This window comes from Dipodomys merriami, unplaced genomic scaffold (assembly GCF_024711535.1).
Source record: "Dipodomys merriami isolate MVZ:Mamm:240054 unplaced genomic scaffold, mDipMer1.0.p SCAF_37, whole genome shotgun sequence".
Lineage (NCBI taxonomy): Eukaryota > Metazoa > Chordata > Mammalia > Rodentia > Heteromyidae > Dipodomys > Dipodomys merriami.
Genome location: NW_027205270.1, coordinates 14113842 through 14125699, shown reverse-complemented (window position 1 = coordinate 14125699; position 11858 = coordinate 14113842). Strand labels below are relative to the sequence as shown.

General features: G+C 44.0%; 1 protein-coding gene across 1 annotated transcript; it reads left to right on the top strand.

Moving 5' to 3' along the window:
• The first annotated feature begins 4218 nt into the window (after positions 1-4218).
• LOC138804720 (fatty acid-binding protein, liver) lies at positions 4219-9781 on the top strand. Its single transcript, XM_069989188.1, has 4 exons — positions 4219-4342; positions 5736-5908; positions 7397-7489; positions 9667-9781. The coding sequence occupies exons 1-4, from the start codon at positions 4276-4278 to the stop codon at positions 9715-9717; spliced, it is 384 nt and encodes a 127-aa protein (XP_069845289.1). The 5' UTR covers positions 4219-4275; the 3' UTR covers positions 9718-9781.
• The last annotated feature ends 2077 nt before the right edge of the window (positions 9782-11858 follow it).

Here is an 11858-nt window from a genome sequence, read left to right as displayed (position 1 = left end):
AGGACATGGTCTATCCAGGAAGCTGCCAGTTAATCCTGCCAGACTTAGCAACTTGATGGGTGGGAAAGGGGTACAGGCAGGAATGTTTCCATCACGATTGTTTACTTTGGAGATTCTTTTATTGGTTTTAAACTGCAAGGCTCCTAAAATGTTTGCTTCTCTTTTTCTTCCTTTCTCTTCTTTTTTCTTTCCTTCATTCCTTCCTTTCTCTTACTTTCTTTCTTTCTTTCTTTCTTTCTTTCTTTCTTTCTTTCTTTCTTTCTTTCTTTCTTTCTTTCTTTCTTCCTTTCTTTCTTTCTTTCTTTCTGTATTGGGACTTGAACTCAAGATCTCATTCTCACTTGGCTTTTTTTTTTGCCTGTGCTATGCTCTATCACTTGAGCCTGCCTCCAGCTCTGGCTTTTTGGTGGTTAATTAGAGACAGGAGAATTTCAGGTTTGTCTCCTGAGATCCTCGGATCTCAGCTTCCTGTGTAGTTAGGCTAATAAGTATGAACCACCACTTCTGGTTCTCTCCCTCCTTCTCTCTCTTCCCCTCCATTCCCTCATTCCTCCATTCTTTCTTTCCTTTCTTTCTTCTCCCCCTTCTCCCCACCACAATGCTTTGGATAAAACTTAGGTCCTTATCCCTGCTAGACTAGCATTCTACCACTGAGCTACAACTCAGCCATTGGCTTTCCATTTAAGTAAATTCTTACTGCTGTGTTCCTAGACAAGTGTTGGAAGAGTTCTTTAGGTAGGGGGTGGGGGAGGAGGAGTGGATGAAGTCTCAGCTATAATTTTGCATTTAGTCCTAGGTTCAATTATCGTATGATCATCAAACAACATAAGTCAGCTATAACCCAGCATAGATAACCCATATGCCGTCTGGAATCCCACTGTACTCTGGAATCAAGATAAATGGGCTTGAAATTTTCCCAAGATCCTCCCTAAGAATATCGAGGGCATTTGAACACTACTCATGAACACTACTTCCTAATACTGCAGCTGGCTCAGCTGCATGGCATCAATCCAGCAATGAAAGAACCCTTCATCGCTCTCTCTCTACTTGTTCACCTAATGATTAATATTCTATATCTTGCTGAAGCTTTTGAGATAGTAGGGGAGGGTATGAAAGAAAGATGAAATGGGAATTCGCTTTGTACTAAACAACTTCAAATTCAACTCCAGCCTTCCTAGTGTTATGTTAAGCCTTCCTAGGCTTCCACTAACCTTGATTGCTTAGGGACACAGAGGGTATTTCAGTGGCCAGTCACCCCAGACTCTTGCACTGGCCTCTCTCCTCTCTCCTCTCTCTTCTCCCACTGGTATTTCCTGGTATCTTGCGCAATGGACTGCCCTTGCCTTCTGCACAGGTTGAGAGTCTCACATGCCCTTTCCCCCGCAAGTAGCTTATTGACTCATTCACAAATACACACACACACACACGTGCACACACACACACATGCACACATACACACACACAATGATTCTACTACCTAACTCCAGTGAATCAGTGATTACAGGGTGGGTGCTGATTTGACTATTCTATATCTCTTATTTCCTCTTAAGTAGAAAAGCCTTATCTTCTGACAGGTTGTATTTGCTGACCCATCACTAACTGGGCTTTTCCTGTGTCCAGACATTGAAAAGTTCAAGAAAAAAGCACAATGAGAAAGAATGCATAGAGACATCAGCCCAGCAGGAGTCAAAGGTTGGTGTTTATAAAGTGCTTTGTGGGCTCACACAATTCCCAGAGGATTCCAAAACATGGAGGGAAGCAAATAAACACAAACCAGAGTCATGGACCTCCCTGCCATGCCAGCTAACTCTGTAACTTTGACCTCCAGAGAAGGAAAGCATGAAGCAGAAAGGTAAACTCGAGATGGGTTTTGCAAGGCTAGCATCTCTGTTAGAACTTTAGGCAAAGACAATCATTTTCCAAGCCCAAACTTACAGCTCATGAAAACAAAGGGTAAGTACTGTTGAAGACAGTCATTTCAGCCAAGACCTCAAACACCAGGACCTTGGAGCATGGTATCAGGAGCAACAGAGGCTCCTTACCCTGAGGAGTGAGGGACCTTAGAAACTTCTTAGGAAAATCTGTGCAACCACAGCTGTGGAGGATAGGGGAGTGGAAGCTTCAAGTGGAGAGGCTGATACCAAAGCCCAGGCAGTAGAAAGGGAGAAATCAGGGGTAAAGATATGTGGGATGTGCAGACACTGGGTACCATCACCTCTGCTGAGAAGTATTGTGAGCCCTCTGGAATCACTTTGGTGCCATCTCTCCAATGGCAGTGCCAGCCAGGAGCTCCACAGGCCAAGTTCCCCACACTATCATCTCTGGTTCCTGCTTTCTAGGCAGGGATAAGGCAAAGTCAGCAGATGCTGCCTCTATCTATCTATCTATCTATCTATCTATCTATCTATCTATCTATCTATCTATCTATTTATTTTGCTTTCTCTTTTTTTTTTTTTTTGCTTTGTCCCTGACAAGCAAAACTGTGCTTCTATTTCCACACACCTGGTTTAAACAGTTCACACCTGCTGTGCAGTATATATATATACTGCTTTAGCATTTCAGAAGAGTTTTTTTTAATTCTCTTTAAGTAGTTGTACAAAAAGAGTTTCAATTCAACATGTACATTCATGAGAACAGTACATCTTGATCCATGTCACCCCTTCCATTATTCTCCCCACCCCATCTATCCCAACGCCATTCAACCACTCAAGTTCCCTGGTTCCATTTTCACAAATGTACATTGACTGTTGTGACTGTATTCCTCCTTTCTCCATACGTGTTAGCCCAATGAGCTAGTTTAGCATGCTCCCATAGTTTAGCATGCTCCTTTCTCAAGTAGCTAGGATTACAGGCTTGAGCCACTGGAGCCTGACGCATGCTCCTTTCTTAGGCAACATTAGACTCACATAGTAAAGGCAGTAAACAGTCAGATTCCAACCCCCTCTTCCTTGGAATGGCACTTCTCTGGGGCAGCTACCACCATAGAAGGCAACAAGTGTCCCTTAGAGTGACCTTCAGGTCTGGGCAGCTGCAAGACCCTTCATCTACTACTTGGGCAGCAGCCATAAATCCTAGTCCGCAATGATGAAGCTCCTGGCCCTCACATCCACACCAGGATCTCTGCCTCCTAGCCCCTTCTAGCCCCTCCTAGACCTCCTAGGTTATATAAGTCACTTCAGACAATAGCCGGCACTACTTCTCACTTCTCCCTTTTCTTTGTGCTTTGTACCTGGATGTCTGTGTAGTTTTCTGGCAAAGTCTAAAATACTCTAACAATACACCTGCTCTCCTCCCCTTAACCTCCCTCCCCCTAACAGCATATTCCAGCTTCTTGGCATTTATTTTGTTAAACTGTAAGTTAGTTGTTCAAAGGAGTTACCCACTTGAAGTCCACCCCTGTCTATAGCATACTTCAAATTGTGTATATGTACAAACAGCTCTATATATGTTTCCATATACTTATAATTTATATCTAACTTCCACACACATGAGAAAAACATGAAAAAATTATATAACATAATAATTTTTCCTGGCCCATACATTTCCTTGCAGAATATCATTCTTCACTTGAGAAGAATTTGAGGCACAGGTTGGCACTGGTTGGACTGCAGAATTATCTATAACCATTGAAGACAAATCCTCAGAAGAAAACAGTGTTAGGAATTAGGGACAAGTGTGTAAAAGACTATGTAATGATAATAAGAATGGGAAAAAATCCTAAGGTTATGTAAATAAAGTAAGATTTTTCAGTTCAAAGGTATTTCCTCTGTTTATAATCCATGCACACTCACATATGTGTACATGCATGTGTGTATAATGTATGCATACACACATGCATGTGTGCATTTCCCATGACACACAATGCACTGCATTTACATGTGTACACACAAACATATGTACAGATGCATGTGTGTGAATAGTTATGTACCCTGCACATATGTGCACATACACATTATGTTTACAGCATGCATGCTATACTTGGTCACACACTTATTCACTGCAGGTCCCCTCTGTCAAAGGCTACAGTACCCTAGAGCTTTGTACTTGATTGACATTCACTAATGTTTGCTGAAATAAAGCAAACCTCTGCCATGCCTGTCTGTTTTTATCATTGACCATTGCTCTCAGGAGTTAATGTTTGAACCTAGCCATAAAGAGATCGACAGCCACTGACCTATGGCCAGTATTTGACTTGGAGGAAGCCCCCTATAAAACCACCAACAGTGGGCAGCTTGGCCAGCAGAGCTGTGAGTCAACAGTGAAGAAGGAGCCACCATGAACTTCACTGGAAAGTACCAACTGCAGAGTCAGGACAACTTTGAGCCCTTCATGAAGGCAATTGGTAAGTGCTGGCCTGGGAGCCAAGGCCAGGTCACAGCAGTGAAGATCTGTGCTACTAGTAGTCAAGGTCTAGTCAAGGTCTGACATTGAGATAGGAGGAGAGATGCACTGGAGGGTGTTTTACTGACTTTTGTAGTCTCTTACCACTTCTTGTGCTATTACTAGATAGACAGTGGAAATAACACTAAACTGGGGCTTGATGTGGAGTGAAGCCCAGTGTTGGCTGGCACTGTCTTGGGTCACTCTTGATACAAGAAAGCATTGATTCAAGGCTAACCACATATCAAACAGCAGGGAAGCAAATAATGACAAGTCATGGATCTAAGGTCAGGAGGAAAACAAACAAACCAACTATCCCTTAAAAAGTACCAGGCACTGCATATGCAGCACCCACTTGATTCTTACCACACACTGAGCTGAGTTGTATGATTTTCCTATTTTATACTTGAGGCAACTGAGCCTGAGAAAGGAAGGTTAAGTAGCAATGGCCACCTGGTAGGAAGTGTTCATATTGTGATTGAAATTAGGCCCTGGCCCCTGTCAGTCCCACTTAACCTGAGCACAGGATGGTGGAGGGAAGGTGTAGAAGCTCAGGGTGGTGAAGGCTGAGCTTTGGAAGATGAGGCATCCACTGGGACCTGGGGGAAGGAAGTGTGCTTTAGAGTTAAGGAGCCTCATGAACAGAGGGTACAGCATGACATGGGAGGATGTCTAGAGGGAGAGGAGGAAGGGTAATAGCAAGGCAAAGAATAGGAGGACAAGGAGGGCCAGCTGTGATCTTTAAGTCTCTTCTGTAGCCAAGTCACAACGTTTCAGTGTCCTGCATCTTTTAGGCTAGCAACAGGAGTTTCTGTTATCAATGCACAACGCATGGCTTCCATGAACCTCCATTTACATAGAAGAAATAGATATGCTCTGCAATTGGCGGAGCTCTCTGTCAGGATGAGGAAATTCCTGTACATCCTTCCCGACAGCCTTGCCTCTAGAAACACAAGCTTGCCTGGCCCGCTTCACTTGGTCCATGGTGTTTTGAACTAATTACCAACAGTTCCCCTCATTGCTTCTGAGTGACTTGATTTGGAAGACAAATGCTCTGGTCCCTCTAGGAATGCCCACACTCAAACAGCTAAACCATTAAAAGAGAAGGGAAGAGAGAAAGCAGGTGAATGAGAAGCAGGGAGCCCACAGAAGAAAGTTTCTGCAGGACAGAGGAAGAACTCTTTTTATAAGTTAATTGGAAAGATAGAAGAAGTAGGCTAGGCCACTGGCCACAGACATTGGAGATAAAGCTCTTGCTCTTGGCAGGTCTCCAATGTCCATGGCCTCTGGAGATACATGGCGCCCTCCTCTGTTCCTACATAAACCTTCTGTAACCCTCGGCTGGTTTTCTCCAGGTCTGTCTGATGACCTCATCCAGAAGGGGAAGGATATCAAGAGCGTGTCAGAAATTGTGCAGAATGGGAAGCATTTCAAGCTTACCATCACCACAGGGTCCAAAGTGATCCAGAATGAGTTCACCCTGGGGGAGGAGTGTGAGCTGGAGTCCATGACTGGGGAGAAAATCAAGGTAGGAGTTGCTCTTATTTCACTACCTTCTGCTTCTAGAGCTTTCCCTGACCCCAGGGCTTCCTGCTCAGGGTTCATATCTCACAATTCTCATCATGGATACCCCATCTTAAATTCACCTCTTGGATGAAAGAAACAAGAAAGCTTGAAGAGAAGCTTCTGGCTTTTTCCTGAGGAATCTTCCAGAATGCTATGACCCCCAAACTTGACCTCTCACATATACAGGATGGGAAGAAAACAGACACAGAGTAGGACTCCCAGGCCCAGTGCTCCTAGCTTTCAGAATCCATCAAGAGGGTCCAGCAATGAGGAAGAGTCCATGAAAACCCTTACCTGGACCAGACAGCTACACCTCCAAGTGGCTCTGGTTCCAATTAGACAATAAGATCTGGGCCATGTTTTCTGTGAGAGGCTGGCAAGTGAAGGAGACTCAAATGCTGTGGGGATACCCGACTCTGCAGGCCACTGTAGCTAATACCACCAAGCAATCATCTTCTCTGCTCCCCATACCAAGATAACCTCAAGCTCTGGGCTCAGCATATTTGCCAATTCCTCCTTTTTGATTGTTCATTAACTCTGTTTCTCAAGATACATTACAAATCAAGATGAATTTCAAAAGGGGAATGAATTATCTAGAAGGTTATTTTTATCATGGTTCTTTTCCAGTTGCCCATTTTGGAGGCAGTTTTAATCTTGACCAGTGTCTTCTGTGTTAAGGGTTTGTTGGTTGTTTTTGAGCCCTAAGCTTACCTGGAATTTTCCATCCTCCTGTCTCAGAATGCCTAAATCTAGGATTCCAGGCATGTATCATCATGTCCTGTTACCTTTCCTTCATTTCTAAGGACTGAAAAAAGAATCACAATAGGAAATATTCATGTGCTGGAAAGAGCAATACACACTAAAGCAAACTATATGTTCTCTCGATGTACCTCTTTCCATTAGCTTGGAGAATTTGGGTTTGCTTTATTTAATTTTAGCTTGCTTTGAGGGTCATCATAGGTTCCCTATGCTCATTTTGAGATCATATACCACAAACTGAAATTTTCATGAGGAAAGTTCTTATGTTTTCTTCCTTTTTTTTTTTTTTTTTTTTTTTTTTTTTTTTTGGTCAGTTGTAGGGCCTGAACTCTGGGCCTGGGTGCTGTCCCTTATCTCTTCAGCTCAAGGCTAGTGCTCTACCATTTGAGCCACAGTGCCACTTCTGGCTTTTTCTGCTTATGTGATACTGAGGAATTGAACCCAGGGCATTATGCATGCAAGGCAAGCGCTCTACCACTGAGCCACCTTCCCAGCCTGTTTTCTTCCATTCTTAAATGTACCTCACTTCCATTTAAAGCCAGAGAATTGGAGGGGAGGGGCCTATATGTAGAAGGGCAGAAGTGTTTTGGTGGTTGTGAACCAAGATGGTGTGGAAAAACCAAGCTCATTAGCAAGGGTCTAGCTCCCTCCCCAGACCTTTCTCACAAGCCCATCTCTCTATCTCCCACAGACAGTAGTTAATATGGAAGGTGACAATAAACTAGTGACAACCATCAAAAATGTCAAGTCTGTGACTGAACTCAACGGCGACACAATCACCAATGTAAGTTGGCACTCTGTGGAGCTTATAGTTTCCAGTACTTGAGGGGAGAGGAGAAGGGAGTGTTACACAGGAGCTGTGCCCCCATTTTCCTTCCCTAAGCCTCTTACTCTCCACATTTCCTGGCAATTTCTTCTAGTGCTTACTGAGAATCCACCATGTATCCATTTAAATCTTCCCAACAACACAATTTTCTAAGTGAGGAAACTGAGGCACTGAACAGGTAGAATCAGCAGAACAGGGCTACCAGCCACTACTCCCCCCCCCCCTCCAGAGGGAACCACTCACATTGTAGACAATAGATTTGCATACTTATTACAACCTCACAGCAGTCTTCTCCAAACTCAACCACTGCAGCGCATGAGGATGGTTTTTTCTTTCCTCACTTGGTCTTGAGGAAGAGGAACCTTTTCCTAATTCACCATATGAACTCACGGACGATCTGTCTGGTGTCACCTGGGTGACCTTCCACTATCATTTTCTGAGTCAGCCAGCCACACCCAGCACCTTCTTCTCCCCTCCTTACCCTCTCTCCGTACCCTTTTTCTCAACAATACCTATATGGGGAATTGTTTTATGGTCAGAGGCATGGGGGAGCTTTGCATGTCTTTTCCTGTCCCTATTCAGTAGCCATAAGCCTCACATTCAGGCTAAAGTCCATTCAATCAGAGACAGCCACAGAAATCCATTCCATCTGCAGAGACCTGCCTCCTATGGACACAGTGGCTCCTGGAGCAACTCTTCATCCCATTGATTCAGTTCTGGCTCACAAGGAGGGTTCTGTTTGCCCCCAAATTTGACTCTTTTGTTGCTCTTCCTATTTTATGACATCATAAGTAACAATCGTAGACTGTGGCTGTGCCTTATACTACCCAATGAGTCACAGAAGCCCTTATAACCTGACCTACAAGCCCAAGGTGCCTAATAAATGCCTCTGGCCACTGGTGTTTATTTGTTTGTGTCAATATTGGAGTTTGAACTGAGGATCTCATCACTGTCCCTTAGCTTTTTTGCTCGAGTCTAGTACTTTACCACTGAGCTACACTTTCAGCTTTGACTGGCTTTGACTGGCTTCAAACCATGATTCTCAGACCTCAGCTTCCTGAGTAGGTAGGATTAGAGGTGTGAGCCACCAGAGCCCAGTTTCTACTAGCACTTACAAGGAGACTCCAATTCATGGAAAATGTATAGCAGCTTATGAGAAACACAGGCCTACTGTGCAGTCAACCTGCGCCTGGCAATTGGCCACATCCTGCTCCCAGTTTTGGGAGTGAATCTGCAGTGTTCTTTCCACAGTCATGCTCTGCTAGTTCTTCTTTGCCCCTCAAGAATATGCTTTAATGAGTCACAAGGTAGAATCCTGCTCAAGGAGGCTGTCACCGCTGACTTCCTTCCACCAGGAAGAATGGGCGTCAAACATGAAACATGCAGTCTCCATCCCCACCCTGAACTTTACAGTAGGAATGAGTTGTCCTACACTGAGTCCTGGCCACCAGCTTTTAATGTACTCCACTTTGCCTAATCCTCCTGTCTTCTGAGAGGGAGTTGGGATCCAGGATTACATAGGTTGACTGATAAGTGGTAGAGCTAGGGCTCCACCCCGGCAATGAAGTGGCTGTAAAACCAAAGAGCTCTTTTCTTCACTCTGACAAGCTATGTCACAACAGCCAACGTGTTCCAGAGAACCAAAGGGATGAGGGAATCACCCCTCAACAGTCTACAACTGGTGGATCCAAGTGTTTTTATATGCTTCATTCATAGCTATGGAAGATAAATTACATATTGGCCACTGTGTTTCATGTACATTCTCTTGGGTGTTCAACAACATGTTCTGGACTTATAATAGACCTCAGTGGAGTTTTGAGGAGTGGTGCTGGTATGGCATTATTGCTATAGCAACCACTGATGCAGAAAAGAATGCAGTAAATGTAAGGACAATTTTCCCCATGAGAAAATGAAATGGCAAAAACATGGCATGGCATTAAAAACAAATTACCCACCCTTCCTCCAATCTTACAGAAAATGAGGACCTTTAAATTACTCCACATGTTAGCATATTTGGGTGTTATTAGGGTAGCTTAACTATTACTGTTTTGTCTTGTTTTGTTTTTGTGGGTTTTTTTTGTTTTTTACAATTCAACATTAGCTAAAATATTCGTGATTGTTTTTCTGGCTTTCAGACCATGACATTGGGTGACATTGTCTTCAAGAGAGTCAGCAAGAGAATTTAGACAAACTGCGACACATCTTCTTTTACTGTGTAAAATTAATAAAGTAAACTTTGTTTAAAAACTATTGCTTCTTCTTGATAGCTTCTCATGATATTACTGTTGGTTTGAATGTGTGTATGTGTGGTGCTGGGCATCAACTCCAGGGCCTCATGCATTCTAAGCAAGTGTTCTACCCCTGAGCTACCTCCTCAGCTCTGCTGTTGGTGTCAACTAACACTGACCACCTACAAACTTGGAATTATTATCCATGTGTTTCAACCTATCAAGTCAGGCCTGAAGAGTGAGTCTTACCCTGAATACAGACCTCAGATTGTCTACTCAGGTGTCCCTGACAGGAGCCCCAGGTATGCAAGATCTTTAGAAAGGCTCAACATATTCTTTCTTGGTCAGTCACATGAGCAAGGAGCTAGAGCCAAGGATATTCAGGGGACAGGGTATAGGAACAGTGGGCAGAGAGATTTTAGGTAAGGAGTAAAAGAGGAAGCCAGTCTTCAGCGGTAAAAAAAAAAAAAAAGAAAAAGAAAAGAAAAGAAAAGAAAAGAAATGGAGCTGGGCACCAGTGGCTCATGCCTGTAATCCTAGCTATTCAGGAAGCTGAGATCTGAGGATCATGGTTCAAAGCCAGCCCAGACAGGAAAGTCTGTGAGACTCTTATCTCCAATTAACCACCAGAAAACTGGAAGTGGCTCTGTGGCTCAAGTGGTAGAGCACTTGCCTTGAGCTAAGAGCTTCGGAACAGACCCTGGGCCAGAATTCAAGCCCCACAATCAACAAAGAAAAAGAAAGAAAGAAAGAAAGAAAGAAAGAAAGAAAGAAAGAAAGAAAGAAAGAAAGAAAGAAAGAAAGAAAGAAAGAAAGAAAGAAAGAAAGAAAGAAAGAAGAAAGGAAGGAAGGAAGGAAGGAAGGAAGGAAGGAAGGAAGAGAGAGAGAAAGACAGAAAGAAAGAAAGGAAGAAAGAAAGAAACAAACAAAGAAAAAAGAAAGAAAGAGAAAGAGAAAGAAAGAGAGAAAGAAGGAGAGAAAGAAAGAAAGAAAGAAGAAAAGAAAGAAAGAGAAAGGAAGGAAGAAAGAGAACGGAAGGAAGAAAGAGAACGGAAGGAAGGAAGAAAGAAAGAGAACAGGGGGGAGGTGGGGGGTGGATGGGAAGGGATGGGAAGGGGAAACAAAGGAGGAGGCTACAATGCTTGGTAAGAAATGTACTCATGGGGCTGGGAAGGTGGCTCAGTGGTAGAGCGCTTGCCTTGCACGCCTGAGGCCCTGGGTTCGATTCCTCAGCACCACATAAGCAAAAAGAAAAAAGCCGGAAGTGGCGCTGTGGCTCAAGTGGTAGAGCACTAGCCTTGAGCTGAAGAGCTGAGGGACAGCGCTCAGGCCCAGAGTTCAGGCCCCACGACCGGACCAAAAAAAAAAAGAAATGTACTCATTATCTTGCCCATGTAATTGTGACCCCTCTGTACAGTATTTTCACAATAAAAAAATTTTTTTTTAAAAAAGAAAGAAAGAGAACAGGAGGGAGGAACAAAGAAAGCATGGAAGGGAGGAAGAGAGGGAGCTGGGTACCAGTGGCTCATGCCTATAATACTACTAGGCTGAGATCTGAGGATCACAATTTAAAGCAAGCCCCAGCAGAAAATTCCATGAGACTTTTTTTTGGGGGGTGGGGGGGGAGGGGCGGCACCTGTGGGGAGGGGTTATGTGGCTTGAATTCAGGGCCTGGGTGCTGTCCCTGAGCTTCTGCACTCAAGGCTAGCACTCCACTTTTCTTGTGGTTAGTTGGAGATAAAAGTTTCACAGACTTTCCTGCCAGGCTGGCTCTGAACCCCAATCCTCAGAGCTCAGCCTTCTGAGTAGCTAAGATTACAGGTGTGAGCCACCAATGCCCAGCTCCATGAGACTCTGATCTTCAATAAACTACCAAAAAAGCAAGAAGTGGCGCTATGACTCAAGTGGTAGAGTGCTAGCCTTCCGGTTTCAGACAAGATTAGTGTGTTCAGGGTGGTATGGCTGTAGAGTGCTAGCCTTCAACAAGAAAAAATCTCAAGGACAGTGCCTAGGCCCTAAATTCAAGCCCTAGAACAGGTACTCTTTCTCTCTCTCTCTCTCTCTCTCTCTCTCTCTCTCTCTCTCTCTCTCTCTCTCTC

What these genes read in the sequence shown, in the direction of transcription:
- LOC138804720 (XM_069989188.1), top strand. Translation starts at nt 4,276, where the DNA reads ATGAACTTCACTGGAAAGTACCAACTGCAGAGTCAGGACAACTTTGAG. An exon ending in TGACTGGGGAGAAAATCAAG is followed by an intron (nt 5,909 to 7,396) that starts GTAGGAGTTGCT and finishes TATCTCCCACAG; the next exon opens with ACAGTAGTTAATATGGAAGG. An exon ending in ACGGCGACACAATCACCAAT is followed by an intron (nt 7,490 to 9,666) that starts GTAAGTTGGCAC and finishes TCTGGCTTTCAG; the next exon opens with ACCATGACATTGGGTGACAT.